Source organism: Callionymus lyra, chromosome 4, assembly GCF_982586985.1.
Source record: "Callionymus lyra chromosome 4, fCalLyr1.hap1.1, whole genome shotgun sequence".
NCBI lineage: Eukaryota > Metazoa > Chordata > Actinopteri > Syngnathiformes > Callionymidae > Callionymus > Callionymus lyra.
In genome coordinates this window covers 7,107,315-7,130,232 of record NC_141821.1, presented here as the reverse complement: position 1 = coordinate 7,130,232, position 22,918 = coordinate 7,107,315, and the positions used below count along the sequence as shown (strand labels likewise).

The 22,918-nt window shown below is 34.9% G+C and overlaps 1 protein-coding gene across 1 annotated transcript in view; it reads left to right on the top strand.

Annotated features, from left to right (window-relative positions):
* Positions 1 to 2,713: 2,713 nt before the first annotated feature.
* The window catches only part of tnfsf12 (TNF superfamily member 12), a 114,858-nt gene continuing 94,653 nt past the window's right edge, over positions 2,714 to 22,918 (top strand). The window contains exons 1-2 of the mRNA XM_087790284.1: positions 2,714 to 3,187; positions 5,769 to 5,850. Of these exons, the coding sequence (XP_087646410.1) occupies positions 3,014 to 3,187; positions 5,769 to 5,850 (256 nt within the window). The 5' untranslated portion in view covers positions 2,714 to 3,013. The remainder of the gene's footprint in view (positions 3,188 to 5,768; positions 5,851 to 22,918) is intronic.

Sequence of the window (22,918 nt, the reverse complement as noted above, 5' to 3'; positions counted from 1 at the left end):
AAACAAAAATAATAATCAATTAAAGGGAGACTTATGTGAAAAAACAACTCTCCTGATGTTTCAAATCTTGAATCTTCCTCTCAAGATGCTCTGAAATCTGGGCGAACAAGAGGTTACGAGATTCCATTATGACGTAATAATGGCTTCACTCCTCCAGCTTTAATCACGCCCGCTTTGTTTATACAACACGTCCCTTGGAGGTGGAGACCATTGATGACGCATGGTGACAAACCTACATGCTTGACTAATCACAGCAGAGTGGCTGTGTTTATGGTCAACAAGATTTAATCTCCAGAACAACAAAGTGTTTTCAGTTGGCGGAGCTTAAGATCATTTTCTAATGTCAATATTTCAATGAAAAGAGAGTTTTGTACAAACACACACTGATGATACAATAGAGTCACACACCACAACAACACACACACACTGATGATACAATAGACTCACACATCACAACAAAACACACACACCTGATGATACAATAGAGTCACACATCACAACAACATACACACTGATGATACAATAGAGTCACACATCACAACAACACACACACACACTGATATTACAATAGAGTCACACAACACACATATTTGTTGAAAATGAAAAAAACACAAAAATAAATAAAAATATGATAAATATACAGTATAATCAGTACACGTGCACACACTACAAAAGCATGTTGTTGAGATTTTTCATTGCCAAAATTCAATTGATCAAAGAGAAAATCTCTCCCCCTTTGTTTGGAACCCCTACTGTCTCTGAGCCCCTCTCCTCCTCTTGGTCTTCCTTCACTGCTGTATCTTTGGGTGATATTTCAGCACTAGTGAACAAGATGAAACCCTCCTCTTGCTCAGATGACGTCCTTCCTTGTAGGCTTTTTATCAAAGTATTTAAGGTAATTGGCCCCTAGGTTACCAATATGGTGAACCTCTCCCTTTCCACAGGGGTATTTCCCAATGCATTTAAACATGCCATTGTGGAGCCTCTGCTCAAAAAGCCAGTCTTAGACCCAACTGACCTCAGTAATTTCAGGCCTATGTCTAAGCTCCCTTTCTTGTCCAAGATCTTGGAGAAGGTGGTGTCTGAGCAGCTGTCTTTGTTCCTGGATCAGAGCGACATCCATGAGAAGTTTCAGTCTGGCTTCCGTAAACATCACTCTACGGAGACAGCTTTACTGAAGGTGTCCAGTGACATCATGATGTCGGCTGACTCGGGTAAATCCACTGTTCTGGTTCTCTTGGATCTGTCCCCAGCCTTTGACCCAGTTGATCACCAGATCCTGTTGAGAAGACTGAGGGATGAAGTGGGACTGTCTGGGTCTGTGTTACAATGGTTCTCATCATACCTTTCTGGGCACAGTTTTAGTGTATCTGCCAATCAAATGAGGTCTGAATCGGCAGATATGTTGTGTGGAGTCCCTCACGGTTCTGTTCTTGGTCCTTTATTGTTTTTGCTGTACTTGATTCCCCTCGGTAGAATCATTCAGAGATTTCCTGATGTTTCTTATCACATTTTTGCTGATGACATCCAGCTCTACTGATCCTTTGATCCAACTGAGCCCCAGAGGCTGAACTTAGTCAATTGTTTGCTAGAAATCAAACAATGAGTGAAAACACTCATAGGATAAAACTGAAACTCTGGTGATTGCTCCTGATGATACAATTCCAGGGTTGAGTCAGAGCATGGGTGACTTAGGTCAGTCTGTCAAACTGAGCCTGAGAAACCTGGGTGTTGTATTTGATAAAGACATGTCTCTTGTTCAACACTGAAGAAAACTGACCAGAAACTGTTTCCTTCAACTGAGAAAAATCTCTAAACTTTGGAAAATGTTGTCACAACATGATCTGGATCTTATAATCCATGTGTTTGTATCTTCTCGCCTGGACTATTGTAACAGTTTGTTTTCATGTCTTAACAAGAAGGATCTGTCTCGCCTGCAGTTGATTCAGAACTCTGCAGCGAGAATTCTGACCCGCTCTAGTAGAAGGACTCACATTTCTCCGATCCTTAAAACTCTTAACTGGCTGCCAGTTTCTTTCAGGATCATTTTAAAATTCTGGTTCTTACTTCCAGATCTATTCATGGTCAGACCTTCCATCAGTGATCTGATCCAGACTTACACTCCAGCTCGGGCCCTGAGGTCTGTGGATCAGAATGTACTGATGGTTCCTGAACACGGTTCAGGACCAGAGGAGAGAAATCCTTCTAGGCTGTTGCTCCTAAGCTTTGGAACCATCTTCTTCTCTCTTTGTGCTTGATGGATCTACTGACTCCTTTAAGAAACATCTTAAGACGTTTTTATTTGTTCAAGCTTTTCCTTGATTTTCTGGAACTCCTGTTGTGTTATCAGTTTTATCTTGATCTTTAAAGTATATACTTTATTGAATATTGTTTTGATTGTTTAAGCGCTTTGTGAGTGACCTTGGTCTGGAAAAGCGCTCTACAAATAAAAATTACTTACTTACTTACTACAGACGAAACCGCATCTTTAGTCGGACTCTGTCGCCACCATGCGGTCAGAGTAGGAAGTGCCGCTGATATATTTGCAAGTTGCTGAAAGTGCTGAGAGGAGGAGGAGAGGAAGAGAGGGAGGAGGTGAAGCAGGAGGAGGAGGAGGAGAGGGAGGAGGAGGAGAGGGAGGAGGAGGAGGAGAGGGAGGAGGACCAGGACCGGTGCGTGTGTTTTCTTCTGCTCACATTTGTTCCACGGCGGATGCACGTTAATATCGCGACATCTGAGAGCGCACGGAAAGTTCAAGCCCCAGTGCGTGTGTGCGCGTGTGCGTGCGATAGCGTGACCCCCCAGCGGGCGCTTTTTTAAAGGGACCACAAGAGTCGCGAGGATGCAACAGTTGCCGCGCACTGCGATGTGCGAGCGCCGAGGATGGTGGCGCTGATCTGACCCGAGATCCGCCGGCTCGTGTCCTCGTCTTGACCCGGGACTAACACACGCCAGGATGGACGCGCGGACCCCGGTGGGGGGCTCCCAGCGGCGGTGAGTCTGCGGCAGCGACATGCATCGTATTCTGCAGCGGAGGCGAGTGCGCCAGCTGCGGGTGCTGTGGGCTTCACTGGCGCTGCTGGCTCTGTCTCTGGCCGCCTGCAGCGCGCTCTTCACGGCCTGGACCTGGAGGCAGACGCGGGACCTGTCCCAGTCCTTCAAGATCCTGCAGGAGCGACTCGAGCAGGTTTGTCTCAAACTCACTTTTTTTTTTTTTTCCACGAGTCTGTTGGAATAAGTTTGTCTCCCCCTCGCTCCCCCCTCACCCGCCATGTTTAATGGCTCTGGTGCCAGTTGCTGCTGCACTTTATCTCAACTCACTGATGCGGTTCTGGAGCTCCACGAGTCAGAACCATTAGCAGCGCGCAGGGGTCAGGGGTCACCAATCTGAAGGCTTTTTTTTCCACACTTTACTGATTTTCACTGTAAATAAAGATTTGTTGACTAAAATTCCACAGTTTAAACTCACTGAGAGATGTAAACATACAAGAGAGTCAACATACTTAAAGAGATCATAACAGTAATAAACAGTATATATATATTTTATCATAGTTTATATTTATAGTGTAGGTTATAGTTATCGTTCTTATTTCCTTATATTTGAATGTAGTTTGTTTAAATTAAAATAAGAAGAACTTTAAAGTTAGAGTAAAAAAGTTAATATTTCACAGTGTTTTTCAATTTTTTGTGTGGCAATTACACTTCGGGCCTCTAGATGGCAGCAGTCGTTACATCCTTCGCAGCTAAACCAACAATTAAATCCTGGCGATGACTGAGGACGAGAGGATACAGTGAGCTTTTAAAGCTGATGTTTGGACATATATATTTGGTTAAAAACAAATGAAAGCAGTTACGACTTCAAGAGTCATGTAAGTTCTACAACACCAGAGTCAAGTAATCGACAATACTATACATATATACTTGTTACTACACTATCACAACACCAGAGTCAAGTACTGGACAATACTACACATATATCCTTGTTACTACTATATGTACCGTAATATGTATCGCGATATATATGGTGATATGTATCATGATATACATCAGATATATATTGTGATATATATCATGACATATATTGTGATATGTATCATAATATGTATCGTGATATATATCATGATTTGTATCTTAATATGTATCGTAGTTTGTATCATAACACGTATTGTGATATGTATCGTGATATATATCATGATATGTTTCTTGATATGCATCATAGTTTGTATCGTAGCATGTATCGTAACATGTATCGTGATATATATCATGATATGTATCATAATATGTATTGTAGTTTGTATTGTAACATGTATCGTGATATATATCGTGACATATATTGTGATATGTATCATAATATGTATCGTGATATATATCTGATATGTTTCGTAGTTTATATCTTAACATGTATCGTGGTATATATCATGATATGTATCTTGATATGTATCGTAGTTTGTATCGTGATATATATCATGGTATATATCATGATATGTATCTTGATATGTATCGTGATATATGTCATGATATGTATCTTGATATGTATCGTAGTTTGGATCATAGCATGTATCGTGATATATATCATGATATGTATCATAATATGTTTCGTGGTTTGTATCTTAACATGTATCGTGATATATATCATGATATGTATCTTGATATGTATCGTAGTTTGGATCGTAACATGTATCGTTATATATATCGTGATATATATCGTGATATATATCATGACATATATCGTGATATATATCATGACATATATCGTGATATATATCATGACATATATTGTGATATGTATCATAATATGTATCTTGATATTTATCGTAGTTTGGATCGTAACATGTATCGTGATATCATGACATATATTGTGATATGTATCATAATATGTATTGTGATATGTATCGTAGTTTGGATCGTAACATGTATCGTGATATATATCGTGATATATATCATGACATATATTGTGATATGTATCATAATATGTATCTTGATATGTATCGTAGTTTGGATCGTGATATATATCGTGATATATATCATGACATATATATTGTGATATGTATCATAACATGTATCGTGATATATATCGTGATATATATCGTGATATATATCATGACATATATTGTGATATGTATCATAATATGTATCGTGATATATATCACGATATATATCGTGATATATATCGTGATATATATCATGACATATATTGTGATATGTATCATAATATGTATCGTGATAGGTAATATACGTATCATATCAGCAGTTGTCAATACTAACCTCTAGTTGCATCATCAAGTGAAAACACTTTAAATGGAAAAAAAGTCCTCTTTGGATGTTTTCAGAACCAGATGGCGAGACAGGTCGGGCTGTGTGTCCTGCAGACAGACCCACTCACACACTTCCCTCTCACACTCTAACACCCCCAAACCTTGGACACGTGGAGTGTTGATCCTGGAGCGGCTCCCGAGGGGCCCCCCTCACGGTCCGCATGAGCGCCTGACAAGTCGTGGTTCTGTGCCCCTCATTTCCACAGTAGCCGTTGACTTAAGCTCTTCCTGCATCTCTTCTTACCGGGCCCGGGTCACCAGGCGGGCCCGCTGCCAGTAACCCCTCGATTCCGCTGGCTCGGCAGAAAGAGACAGAGACGGCAGGAATGCACTATAAACACGCGCGAGACGTTGCGAGCTAGCATGGCAGCGGGACCTGGGTCCGGGACCGGTGCCAGGCCCGTCATAATAAACCCGGCGGTCGTTAATGGCCTGTTTTTGCTCTTTCAACAGGTCAACACACAACGCAAGGCCATTGTTCAGCTCATACTGGAGAAGAGGGAGCTGCTGGTGGGCCAGAGAGTCAAGAGAGACGGTACCTCCATCTTTTTAACCCGTCTAGACCGACCGACTATCTTGTCCCGCGGGCTGACTTCTAACCGACTCTACCTGACTCTACCCGTCTTCACTGCAGGAGCTCACACTGAGTGACCTGTGGCGACGTGTTGAAGAGGCTTCATGAAACAGTTGATGAAGTATCACGATACAGCGTCTTCATTTTGACCACTAGATGTCACTCTCTGTTTAAAAATGATGCCTGCCAGAACCAAAGAAAGGAGAGCGACATCTAGTGGTCAAAATGAAGACACTGTATCATCATAGACATCATTTTTTTAAATCGACCCTGACCTTATGACCTCTTAATAACCATGACACTGTTTCATGAAGCTTCATCGACACATCAGTGGTAAGATTGAGCTACTGCAGTTTCTCTCACGTCTCGGGGTTGATCGACGACTTAACCAAAGATGTTTGTTTAGTTGAAGCTTCATGAAACAGCTGATAATGTATCGTGATACAGCGTCTTCATTTAGAAAGACCACTAGGTGGAGCTATTGGTTTTGAAAGTGGGTCACAGACTAAAGAGCGTGCCATCTAGTGGACTTTCAAAATAGTGAGTCAGGTTCGTGAAGCCTCACAGACCCATCATTACAAATCTGTGGCTTCATAAAGAAATGAATTAAAAAATAGTAATAAATGAATTAAGTTAAAATAAACACCATAAACATATTAAATATTATTTTATATATGACATATTATTTAATAATAAGTTAAGAAGTACAACATATTTAAATCAATAATAGAAGTAAAAATTGATCGTTTGGTTTTTTTTCTGAATACAGTTTAAGAAAATATATATATATATATTTTAAATATAGAAATAATAATATTAATACTTTTTATCTTGGAGAAAAAGTTTCATACATGTTTGAAGCTCATGGGTTCATTCATTCAGTCGAATGTTCATACTAATAATATAAACTATTCATGTGTTAATGAGGCTTCATGATACAGTGTCGGACCACTAGATGGCACTTCATAGTATTTGACTCTTTCACTGTGAAAAGTATTTGAACAACATGTTGTAAGAAGTAAAACATCGGAGTGAACGTCTCGGTATCAAAGACCGTAGAACACGAGTTCCTGCAGAGAAACTTCTGATCTCAAGAGCTCGTGTAGAACCGGGCCGACCCACTCGGCAACTCCCAGAGTTCCTGAAATGGATTTTCAGAAGCCAGTGAAGAGAGCAAATGATACGCTTGGTGGTTTATGGTTGTTATTCAGTGACAAGTAGCTTTTATTGCCGCGACCTCAGAGTCTGCCGGAGAACACACGTCACACGGAACCCAACCTTCCGCACAAACGGCTCAAAAGGAATTCTTGCGAGAGGAATTCCTTCGGTTTTCAACCCGGAGGTGGGATCCGAACCGGCGACCTTCACGCTCGAAAAAAATAAAAAACGCACTCGGACTCACTAACCGTACTTTGCCAGCGCAGTCGTGTTGTTTTTCTGGGACGAACATTTAACACGAGCGGCTGCAGAGCCTCCCACCCGCAGGCCACTTTGGTCGGAGCTCGCGGGCCGCAGCCGCTACCGCTGCTAAAAGTTGACACAGGAAAGAGTCGGCAGCTGCGTGACTGGTTCACAAATTACAGGGTCACGCTTTCGGGCCCAGAAAACCCGCCGGTGCGGGAGCCAGGAGTGTCGCACGCTTTCCGGCGGTGACCCCTCTCATAGCACCCCCCTCACCCCACATTACACCCCCCGGACGTGAGCACACGACCAGGGTTTTGTTGTGAAAGACGTGATGAGCCATCGTTGCGTCAGAGTCACGAGACCATGGGTTCACTTCTCGCCCGAGAATAAACCCTGGAAGTTACATCAGCGTCTGAAGCGTCACTAGCGTCACTTTCACGCTTTTGAATTCATGACTGACGGCGGCGCAGCGATCAGATCGTCTCGCGGCGAGAAGGTTGTTGGTTCGCTTCCCGGTCAGTTGGTACGTTCTCCCCGTGTTGCTTGGTTTTCCACTCTCTCCTCACCCTCCTCACCCTCCCCTCTCTCCTCACCCTCCTCACCCTCCTCTCTCTCCTCACCCTCCTCACCCTCTTCACCCTCCTCACCCTCCTCACTCTCCTCACCCTCCTCACCCTCCTCACCCTCCTCACCCTCCTCTCTCTCCTCACCCTCCTCACCCTCCTCTCTCTCCTCACCCTCCTCACCCTCTTCACTCTCCTCACCCTCCTCACCCTCTTCACCCTCCTCACCCTCCTCACTCTCCTCACCCTCCTCACCCTCTTCACCCTCCTCACCCTCCTCACTCTCCTCACCCTCCTCACCCTCCTCACCCTCCTCACCCTCCTCACCCCCTCCTCACCCTCCTCACCCTCCTCACCCTCCTCACTCTCCTCACCCTCCTCACCCTCCTCATCCTCCTCACCCTCCTCATCCTCCTCACCCTCCTCATCCTCCTCATCCTCCTCACCCTCCTCACCCTCCTCATCCTCCTCAACCTCCTCATCCTCCTCAACCTCCTCATCCTCCTCATCCTCCTCACCCTCCTCATCCTCCTCATCCTCCTCACCCTCCTCACTCTCCTCACCCTCCTCACCCTCCTCATCCTCCTCACCCTCCTCATCCTCCTCACCCTCCTCATCCTCCTCATCCTCCTCACCCTCCTCACCCTCCTCATCCTCCTCACCCTCCTCATCCTCCTCATCCTCCTCATCCTCCTCATCCTCCTCATCCTCCTCACCCTCCTCACCCTCCTCATCCTCCTCATCCTCCTCATCCTCCTCACCCTCCTCATCCTCCTGAACCTCCTCATCCTCCTCACCCTCCTCATCCTCCTCATCCTCCTCAACCTCCTCATCCTCCTCAACCTCCTCATCCTCCTCATCCTCCTCACCCTCCTCATCCTCCTCATCCTCCTCACCCTCCTCACTCTCCTCACCCTCCTCATCCTCCTCAACCTCCTCATCCTCCTCATCCTCCTCACCCTCCTCATCCTCCTCATCCTCCTCACCCTCCTCACTCTCCTCACCCTCCTCACCCTCCTCATCCTCCTCACCCTCCTCATCCTCCTCACCCTCCTCACCCTCCTCATCCTCCTCACCCTCCTCATCCTCCTCACCCTCCTCACCCTCCTCATCCTCCTCATCCTCCTCATCCTCCTCACCCTCCTCATCCTCCTCACCCTCCTCACCCTCCTCATCCTCCTCACCCTCCTCATCCTCCTCACCCTCCTCACCCTCCTCATCCTCCTCAACCTCCTCATCCTCCTCACCCTCCTCATCCTCCTCATCCTCCTCACCCTCCTCACCCTCCTCATCCTCCTCATCCTCCTCACCCTCCCCTCTCTCCTCCCCCTCCTCCCCCTCCTCCCCCTCCTCCCCCTCCTCATCCTCCTCATCCTCCTCATCCTCCTCCCCATCCTCATCCTCCTCATCCTCCTCACCCTCCTCACCCTCCTCACCCTCCTCATCCTCCTCCCCATCCTCACCCTCCTCACCCTCCTCACCTTCCTCACCCTCCTCACCCTCCTCCCCCTCCTCCCCCTCCTCCCCCCCTCACGACAGCTTGTGTCTATAACATTATGTCATCATGTCAACATGGTTCCAGGTTCATGAGGGAAGAAGCAGATTTTTCCAGTTTGTGAAAGTTCAGGGTCAAAGTTCAAGCTGTCAACGCGACGCACTCGGGATGTTCTGAGACGATGATTGACAGCTACAGACCAGCCTCAGGGTTTAGACTCACCCGTGTGCGAGGTCACCCACGTGGGAGTCATTTCAGCGACTCACCCGTCAGAGGGGGGAGTCTTGACTAGAACTTTATTGATTTATCTGTTGATTCATCTTTTTTTTACTTCATTGATTTATCTGTTGATTCATCTTTTTTACTTTATTGATTTATCTGTTGATTCATCTTTTTTTACTTTATCGATTTATCTGTTGATTCATCTTTTTTATACTTTATTGATTTATCTGTTGATTCATCTTTTTTACTTTATTGATTTATCTGTTGATTCATCTTTTTTTACTTTATTGATTTATCTGTTGATTCATCTTTTTTTACTTTATTGATTTATCTGTTGATTCATCTTTTTTTACTTTATTGATTTATCTGTTGATTCATCTTTTTTTACTTTATTGATTTATCTGTTGATTCATCTTTTTTTACTTTATTGATTTATCTGTTGATTCATCTTTTTTTTACTTTATTGATTTATCTGTTGATTCATCTTTTTTTACTTTATTGATTTATCTGTTGATTCATCTTTTTTTACTTTATTGATTTATCTGTTGATTCATCTTTTTTTTTACTTTATTGATTTATCTGTTGATTCATCTTTTTTTTACTTTATTGATTTATCTGTTGATTCATCTTTTTTTACTTTATTGATTTATCTGTTGACTCATCTTTTTTTACTTTATTGATTTATCTGTTGATTCATCTTTTTTTACTTTATTGATTTATCTGTTGATTCATCTTTTTTTACTTTATTGATTTATCTGTTGATTCATCTTTTTTTACTTTATTGATTTATCTGTTGATTCATCTTTTTTTACTTTATTGATTTATCTGTTGATTCATCTTTTTTTACTTTATTGATTTATCTGTTGATTCATCTTTTTTTTATACTTTATTGATTCATCTGTTGATTCATCTTTTTTTTATACTTTATTGATTTATCTGTTGATTCATCTTTTTTTTTACTTTATTGATTTATCTGTTGATTCATCTTTTTTTTTATACTTTATTGATTTATCTGTTGATTCATCTTTTTTTTATACTTTATTGATTTATCTGTTGATTCATCTTTTTTACTGAATTGATTTATCTGTTGATTCATCTTTTTTTTTATACTTTATTGATTTATCTGTTGATTCATCTTTTTTACTGAATTGATTTATCTGTTGATTCATCTTTTTTACTTAATTGATTTATCTGTTGATTCATCTTTTTTTACTTTATTGATTTATCTGTTGATTCATCTTTTTTTTTATACTTTATTGATTTATCTGTTGATTCATCTTTTTTTACTTTATTGATTTATCTGTTGATTCATCTTTTTTTTATACTTTATTGATTTATCTGTTGATTCATCTTTTTTTACTTTATTGATTTATCTGTTGATTCATCTTTTTTTACTTTATTGATTTATCTGTTGATTCATATTTTTTTTATACTTTATTGATTTATCTGTTGATTCATCTTTTTTTACTTTATAGATTTATCTGTTGATTCATCTTTTTTTACTTTATTGATTTATCTGTTGATTCATCTTTTTTTACTTTATTGATTTATCTGTTGATTCATATTTTTTTTATACTTTATTGATTTATCTGTTGATTTATCTTTTTACACTTTATTGATTTATCTGTTGATTCATCTTTTTTTTTACTTTATTGATTTATCTGTTGATTCATCTTTTTTTTACTTTATTGATTTATCTGTTGATTCATCTTTTTTTTACTTTATTGATTTATCTGTTGATTCATCTTTTTTTACTTTATTGATTTATCTGTTGATTCATCTTTTTTACTTTATTGATTTATCTGTTGATTCATCTTTTTTACTTTATTGATTTATCTGTTGATTCATCTTTTTTACTTTATTGATTTATCTGTTGATTCATCTTTTTTACTTTATTGATTTATCTGTTGATTCATCTTTTTTACTTTATTGATTTATCTGTTGATTCATCTTTTTTACTTTATTGATTTATCTGTTGATTCATCTTTTTTATACTTTATTGATTTATGTGTTGATTCATCTTTTTTACTTTATTGATTTATCTGTTGATTCATCTTTTTTACTTTATTGATTTATCTGTTGATTCATCTTTTTTACTTTATTGATTTATCTGTTGATTCATCTTTTTTACTTTATTGATTTATCTGTTGATTCATCTTTTTTATACTTTATTGATTTATGTGTTGATTCATCTTTTTTACTTTATTGATTTATCTGTTGATTCATCTTTTTTACTTTATTGATTTATCTGTTGATTCATCTTTTTTTTAACTTTATTGATTTATCTGTTGATTCATCTTTTTTTACTTTATTGATTTATCTGTTGATTCATCTTTTTTTACTTTATTGATTTATCTGTTGATTCATCTTTTTTTACTTTATTGATTTATCTGTTGATTCATCTTTGTTTTACTTTATTGATTTATCTGTTGATTCATCTTTTTTTTTACTTTATTGATTTATCTGTTGATTCATCTTTTTTTACTTTATTGATTTATCTGTTGATTCATCTTTTTTTACTTTATTGATTTATCTGTTGATTCATCTTTTTTTACTTTATTGATTTATCTGTTGATTCATCGTTTTTTTTCCTTTATTGATTTATCTGTTGATTTATCTTTTTTTACTTTATTGATTTATCTGTTGATTCATCTTTTTTTTACTTTATTGATTTATCTGTTGATTCATCTTTTTTTTACTTTATTGATTTATCTGTTGATTCATCTTTTTTTTACTTTATTGATTTATCTGTTGATTCATCTTTTTTTACTTTATTGATTTATCTGTTGATTCATCTTTTTTTATACTTTATTGATTTATCTGTTGATTCATCTTTTTTACTTTATTGATTTATCTGTTGATTCATCTTTTTTTTACTTTATTGATTTATCTGTTGATTCATCTTTTTTACTTAATTGATTTATCTGTTGATTCATCTCTTTTTTACTTTATTGATTTATCTGTTGATTCATCTTTTTTATACTTTATTGATTTATCTGTTGATTCATCTTTTTTATACTTTATTGATTTATGTGTTGATTCATCTTTTTTACTTTATTGATTTATCTGTTGATTCATCTTTTTTACTTTATTGATTTATCTGTTGATTCATCTTTTTTTTTAACTTTATTGATTTATCTGTTGATTCATCTTTTTTTTTAACTTTATTGATTTATCTGTTGATTCATCTTTTTTTACTTTATTGATTTATCTGTTGATTCATCTTTTTTTACTTTATTGATTTATCTGTTGATTCATCTTTTTTTAACTTTATTGATTTATCTGTTGATTAATCTTTTTTTTTACTTCATTGATTTATCTGTTGATTCATCTTTGTTTTACTTTATTGATTTATCTGTTGATTCATCTTTTTTTTTACTTTATTGATTTATCTGTTGATTCATCTTTTTTTACTTTATTGATTTATCTGTTGATTCATCTTTTTTTTTACTTTATTGATTTATCTGTTGATTCATCTTTTTTTACTTTATTGATTTATCTGTTGATTCATCGTTTTTTTTCCTTTATTGATTTATCTGTTGATTCATCTTTTTTACTTTATTGATTTATCTGTTGATTCATCTTTTTTTACTTTATTGATTTATCTGTTGATTCATCTTTTTTTACTTTATTGATTTATCTGTTGATTCATCTTTTTTTACTTTATTGATTTATCTGTTGATTCATCTTTTTTACTTTATTGATTTATCTGTTGATTCATCTTTTTTTACTTTATTGATTTATCTGTTGATTCATCTTTTTTTACTTTATTGATTTATCTGTTGATTCATCTTTTTTTAACTTTATTGATTTATCTGTTGATTAATCTTTTTTTTTACTTCATTGATTTATCTGTTGATTCATCTTTGTTTTACTTTATTGATTTATCTGTTGATTCATCTTTTTTTTTACTTTATTGATTTATCTGTTGATTCATCTTTTTTTACTTTATTGATTTATCTGTTGATTCATCTTTTTTTTTACTTTATTGATTTATCTGTTGATTCATCTTTTTTTACTTTATTGATTTATCTGTTGATTCATCGTTTTTTTTCCTTTATTGATTTATCTGTTGATTCATCTTTTTTACTTTATTGATTTATCTGTTGATTCATCTTTTTTTACTTTATTGATTTATCTGTTGATTCATCTTTTTTTACTTTATTGATTTATCTGTTGATTCATCTTTTTTTACTTTATTGATTTATCTGTTGATTCATCTTTTTTACTTTATTGATTTATCTGTTGATTCATCTTTTTTTACTTTATTGATTTATCTGTTGATTCATCTTTTTTTACTTTATTGATTTATCTGTTGATTCATCTTTTTTTACTTTATTGATTTATCTGTTGATTCATCTTTTTTTTACTTTATTGATTTATCTGTTGATTCATCTTTTTTTTAACTTTATTGATTTATCTGTTGATTCATCTTTTTTTACTTTATTGATTTATCTGTTGATTCATCTTTTTTTTTTATACTTTATTGATTTATCGGTTGATTCATCTTTTTTACTTTATTGATTTATCTGTTGATTCATCTTTTTTTTACTTTATTGATTTATCTGTTGATTCATCTTTTTTTACTTTATTGATTTAACTGTTGATTCATCTTTTTTTACTTTATTGATTTATCTGTTGATTCATCTTTTTTTTTACTTTATTGATTTATCTGTTGATTCATCTTTTTTTTTACTTTATTGATTTATCTGTTGATTCATCTTTTTTTACTTTTTTGATTTATCTGTTGATTCATCTTTTTTTTTATACTTTATTGATTTATCGGTTGATTCATCTTTTTTACTTTATTGATTTATCTGTTGATTCATCTTTTTTTTTACTTTATTGATTTATCTGTTGATTCATCTTTTTTATACTTTATTGATTTATCTGTTGATTCATCTTTTTTTTACTTTATTGATTTATCTGTTGATTCATCTTTTTTTTACTTTATTGATTTATCTGTTGATTCATCTTTTTTTACTTTATTGATTTATCTGTTGATTCATCTTTTTTTACTTTATTGATTTATCTGTTGATTCATCTTTTTTTACTTTATTGATTTATCTGTTGATTCATCTTTTTTTACTTTATTGATTTATCTGTTGATTCATCTTTTTTTTTACTTTATTGATTTATCTGTTGATTCATCTTTTTTTTTATACTTTATTGATTTATCGGTTGATTCATCTTTTTTACTTTATTGATTTATCTGTTGATTCATCTTTTTTTTTACTTTATTGATTTATCTGTTGATTCATCTTTTTTTATACTTTATTGATTTATCTGTCGATTCATCTTTTTTACTTTATTGATTTATCTGTTGATTCATCTTTTTTTTATACTTTATTGATTTATCTGTTGATTAATCTTTTTTACTTTATTGATTTATCCGTTGATTCATCTTTTTTTTAACTTTATTGATTTATCTGTTGATTCATCTTTTTTTATACTTTATTGATTTATCTGTTGACTCATCTTTTTTTTTACTTTATTGATTTATCGGTTGATTCATCTTTTTTACTTTATTGACTTATCTGTTGATTCATCTTTTTTTTTACTTTATTGATTTATCTGTTGATTCATCGTTTTTTACTTTATTGATTTATCGGTTGATTCATCTTTTTTACTTTATTGATTTATCTGTTGATTCATCTTTTTTTACTTTATTAAGGTAAGGTAAGGTAAGGTAAAACTTTATTGATCCCTCAGGAGGTCTCCTTCGGGAATTTTTTTTTTTCCAGTAGCCAGCAATTTTTCATAAACAATAAAAAATAATACATAAAAAATAAAATAAGAAAAGAACATAAGCAGAAGAAGATGACACAATCTAAGTATAAAGATAAAGACAAAGAACATAGAGTCAAAGAAAAACAAAGACAAAGGATACAAAGACTAACATGGAACAGAACATCCAGATACTTTCACTCCACTCCTGCCCCCAAACTCAGAATTGTACAACTTAATAGCCCGAGGGATGAATGAGTCCCTGAGTCTATTTGTCTTGCACCTGGGTAGGAGCATTTGTGCACTCATTCTGCTTCTCTGCTCACTGATGACAGTGTTCAGAGGATGACTGTCATCATCCATGATGGACAGTAGTTTGTTCAGTGATCTCCTCTCAGCAACTGTCACCAGTGAGTCCAGCTTCATTCCAACCACAGAGCCAGCCCTCCTGATCAACCTGTCCAACCTGTTGACACTCCTCTTGGACACATTTCCACCCCAACACACCACAGCATAGAACATGACACTGGCCACCACAGACTGGTAGAACATGCAGAGGAGCTTCTTGCAGATGTTAAATGATCGAAGCCTCCTCAGAAAGTACAGTCTACTCTGAACTTTCTTATATACATGGTCTGTATTGAAGGACCAGTCCAGTTTACTGTCCATCCACACACCGAGGTACTTATAGTTGTCCACTATCTCCACCTCGTCGCCTCTGATGGACACTGGACGTGGCTTTGTCCTGGACCTCCCGAAGTCCAAGACCAGCTCCTTGGTCTTTGAGGTGTTCAGCTGCAAGTGGTTCCTCTCACTCCAGTCCACAAAGTCACTTATCAGACTCCTATACTCGTCTTCGCTGTTGTCCCTGATGCATCCAACAATGGCAGTGTCGTCAGCATACTTCTGGACGAGACTCAGCTCTGAGTTGTAGCAGAAGTCTGAAGTGTAGATGGTGAAGAGGAGAGGGGCCAGTACTGTCCCCTGAGGTGCTCCTGTACTGCACACCACAGTGTCAGACTTGATATCCTTCAGCCTGACATACTGTGGTCGATCAGTAAGATAGTCCGTAATCCAGGAGACCAGACCAGGGTCCACATGCATCTTAGTCAGTTTGTCCTGCAGCAGAGTGGGTTGGATAGTGTTGAAGGCACTAGAAAAGTCCAGGAACAGGATTCTCACTGAACCGCTTCCTTTATCCAAGTGGGAGTAGGTCCGATGCAGGAGGTGAAGGATGGCATCTTCCACACCAACTGCTGGCTGGTAGGCAAACTGCAGAGGGTCTTGCGCGTGCTGGACTTGTGGCCTGAGATGTTTGAGGACCAGCCGCTCCAGTGACTTCATCAGCTGCGAAGTCAGTGCCACCGGTCTGTAATCGTTCAGCACACTTGGTCGGATCTTTTTAGGGACTGGAACGATACAGGAAGTCTTCCACAGAGTTGGTACTTTCCCCAGCCGTAGACTGAGGTTGAAGACATGCTGTAGTGGCTCAGCTAGTTCAGCAGCGCAGGTCTTTAGCAGTCGAGCAGACACCTTATCAGGACCAGCAGCCTTCCCTGGACGAATCCTCCGAAGTACATCCTGTACCTGGAGTGAGGTGAAGCTGGGAAGTGGTTCTGTGGAGCTGAGGGGGCACAAGAAGGTGGGGCAGGTCCTGAGGCAGGCAGCAGTGAGGGTGAGGTGACCTGCTCAAACCTGTTGAAAAAGTTGTTCAGTCCATTTGCCTCCTCCACCGTGTCCACTGCAGTCAGAGAGGCCTTGGTCTTGTGTCCAGTGATGGTTTTAACACCATCCCAGACCTCTCTTATTTCTTCTCGGCTCAGCTTCTCCTCCAACCTCCTCCTGTAGGTGTCCTTTGCCTCCCTCAAGCATCGCTTCACCTCCTGCTGAGCTGATCTCATGGCGTCCCTGTCCCTGCTCCTGAAAGCCACTTTCTTCCTGTTAAGGACATCCTTGACCTCCTTTGTTACCCACGGTTTATTATTAGGGTAACAGCGGACAGTCTTAGTAGGGGCGACAACGTCCAAGCAGAAATTTGAATAATCTGTTAGACAGTGTGTCTGTCCCTCGATGTCCTCACCATGAGACCTCGGCAGCACATCCCAGTCTGTTGTTTCAAAGCAGTCTCTGATGGCGTCCTCCACAGCTGGTGTCCACTTTCTGATTGTCTTAGTGGTCACAGTCTGTCTCTGCACCAGAGGAATGTACTGTGACTGAAGGTGGACCAGGTTATGATCGGACCTTCCAAGTGGAGGAAGAGGTTTGGCTCTGTAGGCGTCCTTCAAGTTGGAATAAAGAAGGTCAATTGTCCTGTTATTCCTGGTGGGACAATCCACAGCCTGATGGAAAGTAGGCAGATTAGAGTCCAGGTTGGCATGATTTAAGTCTCCAGAGATGATGATAAACGCGTCAGGATGTTGATTCTGAAGTCGAGCTGTCATTGTGTGGATCTTCTCACAGGCAGATGCAGCCGCAGCGCTCGGAGGAATGTAGACACACAGCGCGATCACGTGACTGAACTCACGCGGTAGATAATATGGACGCATGCTGACAGCCAACAGATCTAAATCTTGACAACACGAGACTTTCTTTACAGTAACGTGTCCCGGACTACACCAGCGTTTATTCACGTACATGATCAGACCTCCTCCTTTGCGCTTCCCACAAGCGTCTGAGTCTCTGTCCGCTCTGACGGAGCTGAAACCCGGCAGCTCCAGGAGTGAGTCCGGAGTCAGCTGAGTGAGCCACGTCTCCGTGAAGATCAACAAGCTGCTCTCTCTGTAGATCCGCTGGTTGTTGAGGGCAGACAGCTCGTCCATCTTATTCGTCAGTGAATTGACGTTCATCGTGATCGTTGGGATCGTTGGTCTGTGACGTCTCCGATTGTCCGTTAGCTTAGCCTTTAGCCGCTTCCCTGCTCGACAGCCACGATAACGGCGCTGAAGTTCGATCGGGATCTCGTGTCGATCTCCAGCCCGTGTCATTGACTTCAGCGACAGTAGATCCTCTCTTGAGTAAACAAGACGATTCTCCACATGTTCAGAAGTATCCATTTAAAAAATTATAGTAAAAAAAATTAATAAAAACAGAAAAATTATAGAAATGGCTGCTGAGCTACTGGAGAGGCAGCCGTCCTCGTCGTCACCTTTATGACGTTTTTGGACGTTATTGATTTATCGGTTGATTCATCTTTTTTACTTTATTGATTTATCGGTTGATTCATCTTTTTTTTACTTTATTGATTTATCGGTTGATTCATCTTTTTTACTTTATTGATTTATCTGTTGATACATCTTTTTTTTTACTTTATTGATTTATCTGTTGATTCATCTTTTTTTACTTTATTGATTTATCTGTTGATTCATCTTTTTTTACTTTATTGATTTATCGGTTGATTGATATTTTTTACTTTATTGATTTATCTGTTGATTCATCTTTTTTTACTTTATTGATTTATCTGTTGATTCATCTTTTTTTACTTTGTTGATTTATCTGTTGATTCATCTTTTTTTTTTCATTGATTTATCTGTTGATTCATCTTTTTTTCTTCATTGATTTATCTGTTGATTCATCTTTTTTACTTTATTGATTTATCTGTTGATTCATCTTTTTTACTTTATTGATTTGTCTGTTGATTCATCTTTTTTACTTTATTGATTTATCTGTTGATTCATCTTTTTTTCTTCATTGATTTATCTGTTGATTCATCTTTTTTATACTTTATTGATTTATCTGTTGATTCATCTTTTTTTCTTCATTGATTTATCTGTTGATTCATCTTTTTTACTTTATTGATTTATCTGTTGATTCATCTTTTTTACTTTATTGATTTATCTGTTGATTCATCTTTTTTTCTTCATTGATTTATCTGTTGATTCATCTTTTTTACTTTATTGATTTATCTGTTGATTCATCTTTTTTACTTTATTGATTTATCTGTTGATTCATCTTTTTTTACTTTATTGATTTATCTGTTGATTCATCTTTTTTTCTTCATTGATTTATCTGTTGATTCATCTTTTTTACTTTATTGATTTATCTGTTGATTCATCTGTTTTTCTCTATTGATTCATCTGTTGATTCATCTTTTTTTTTTTTACTTTATTGATTTATCTGTTGATTCATCTTTTTTTTACTTTATTGATTTATCTGTTGATTCATCTTTTTTTTACTTTATTGATTTATCTGTTGATTCATCTTTTTTTTACTTTATTGATTTATCTGTTGATTCATCTTTTTTTTACTTTATTGATTTATCTGTTGATTCATCTTTTTTTCTTTATTGATTTATCTGTTGATTCATCTTTTTTTACTTTATTGATTTATCGGTTGATTCATCTTTTTTTTACTTTATTGATTTATCTGTTGATTCATCTTTTTTTTACTTTATTGATTTATCTGTTGATTCATCTTTTTTTTACTTTATTGATTTATCTGTTGATTCATCTTTTTTTACTTTATTGATTTATCTGTTGATTCATCATTTTTTTACTTTATTGATTTATCTGTTGATTCATCTTTTTTTCTTTATTGATTTATCTGTTGATTCATCTTTTTTTACTTTATTGATTTATCTGTTGATTCATCTTTTTTTCTTTATTGATTTATCTGTTGATTCATCTTTTTTTTACTTTATTGATTTATCTGTTGATTCATCTTTTTTTTACTTTATTGATTTATCTGTTGATTCATCTTTTTTTACTTTATTGATTTATCTGTTGATTCATCTTTTTTTTACTTTATTGATTTATCTGTTGATTCATCTTTTTTTCTTTATTGATTTATCTGTTGATTCATCTTTTTTTACTTTATTGATTTATCGGTTGATTCATCTTTTTTACTTTATTGATTTATCTGTTGATTCATCTTTTTTTACTTTATTGATTTATTGGTTGATTCATCTTTTTTACTTTATTGATTCATCTGTTGATTCATCTTTTTTTACTTTATTGATTTATTGGTTGATTCATCTTTTTTACTTTATTGATTTATCTGTTGATTCATCTTTTTTTACTTTATTGATTTATCTGTTGATTCATCTTTTTTTTACTTTATTGATTTATCTGTTGATTCATCTTTTTTTAACTTTATTGATTTATCTGTTGATTCATCTTTTTTTCTTTATTGATTTATCTGTTGATTCATCTTTTTTTACTTTATTGATTTATCGGTTGATTCATCTTTTTTTTACTTTATTGATTTATCTGTTGATTCATCTTTTTTTTACTTTATTGATTTATCTGTTGATTCATCTTTTTTTTACTTTATTGATTTATCTGTTGATTCATCTTTTTTTACTTTATTGATTTATCTGTTGATTCATCATTTTTTTACTTTATTGATTTATCTGTTGATTCATCTTTTTTTCTTTATTGATTTATCTGTTGATTCATCTTTTTTTACTTTATTGATTTATCTGTTGATTCATCTTTTTTTCTTTATTGATTTATCTGTTGATTCATCTTTTTTTTACTTTATTGATTTATCTGTTGATTCATCTTTTTTTTACTTTATTGATTTATCTGTTGATTCATCTTTTTTTACTTTATTGATTTATCTGTTGATTCATCTTTTTTTTACTTTATTGATTTATCTGTTGATTCATCTTTTTTTCTTTATTGATTTATCTGTTGATTCATCTTTTTTTACTTTATTGATTTATCGGTTGATTCATCTTTTTTACTTTATTGATTTATCTGTTGATTCATCTTTTTTTACTTTATTGATTTATTGGTTGATTCATCTTTTTTACTTTATTGATTCATCTGTTGATTCATCTTTTTTTACTTTATTGATTTATTGGTTGATTCATCTTTTTTACTTTATTGATTCATCTGTTGATTCATCTTTTTTTACTTTATTGATTTATCTGTTGATTCATCTTTTTTACTTTATTGATTTATCGGTTGATTCATCTTTTTTTACTTTATTGATTTATCGGTTGATTCATCTTTTTTACTTTATTGATTTATCTGTTGATTCATCTTTTCTTTACTTAATTGATTTATCTGTTGATTCATCTTTTTTTACTTTATTGATTTATCTGTTGATTCATCTTTTTTTACTTTATTGATTTATCGGTTGATTCATCTTTTTTTACTTTATTGATTTATCGGTTGTTTCATCTTTTTTACTTTATTGATTTATCTGTTGATTCATCTTTTTTTACTTTATTGATTTATTGGTTGATTCATCTTTTTTACTTTATTGATTTATCTGTTGATTCATCTTTTTTTACTTTATTGATTTATCTGTTGATTCATCTTTTTTACTTTATTGGTTTATCTGTTGATTCATATTTTTTTACTTTATTGATTTATCGGTTGATTCATCTTTTTTTTACTTTATTGATTTATCTGTTGATTCATCTTTTTTTTACTTTATCGATTTATCTGTTGATTCATCTTTTTTTTACTTTATTGATTTATCTGTTGATTCATCTTTTTTTACTTTATTGATTTATCTGTTGATTCATCTTTTTTTATACTTTATTGATTTATCTGTTGATTCATCTTTTTTTTACTTTATTGATTTATCTGTTGATTCATCTTTTTTTTACTTTATTGATTTATCTGTTGATTCATCTTTTTTTTACTTTATTGATTTATCTGTTGATTCATCTTTTTTTTACTTTATTGATTTATCTGTTGATTCATCTTTTTTTTACTTTATTGATTTATCTGTTGATTCATCTTTTTTTTACTTTATTGATTTATCTGTTGATTCATCTTTTTTTTACTTTATTGATTTATCTGTTGATTCATCTTTTTTTTACTTTATTGATTTATCTGTTGATTCATCTTTTTTTACTTTATTGATTTATCGGTTGATTCATCTTTTTTTACTTTATTGATTTATCGGTTGATTCATCTTTTTTACTTTATTGATTTATCTGTTGATTCATCTTTTCTTTACTTAATTGATTTATCTGTTGATTCATCTTTTTTTACTTTATTGATTTATCTGTTGATTCATCTTTTTTTACTTTATTGATTTATCTGTTGATTCATCTTTTTTTACTTTATTGATTTATCGGTTGATTCATCTTTTTTTACTTTATTGATTTATCGGTTGTTTCATCTTTTTTACTTTATTGATTTATCTGTTGATTCATCTTTTTTTACTTTATTGATTTATTGGTTGATTCATCTTTTTTACTTTATTGATTTATCTGTTGATTCATCTTTTTTTACTTTATTGATTTATCTGTTGATTCATCTTTTTTACTTTATTGGTTTATCTGTTGATTCATATTTTTTTACTTTATTGATTTATCGGTTGATTCATCTTTTTTTTACTTTATTGATTTATCTGTTGATTCATCTTTTTTTTACTTTATCGATTTATCTGTTGATTCATCTTTTTTTTACTTTATTGATTTATCTGTTGATTCATCTTTTTTTACTTTATTGATTTATCTGTTGATTCATCTTTTTTTATACTTTATTGATTTATCTGTTGATTCATCTTTTTTTTACTTTATTGATTTATCTGTTGATTCATCTTTTTTTTACTTTATTGATTTATCTGTTGATTCATCTTTTTTTTACTTTATTGATTTATCTGTTGATTCATCTTTTTTTTACTTTATTGATTTATCTGTTGATTCATCTTTTTT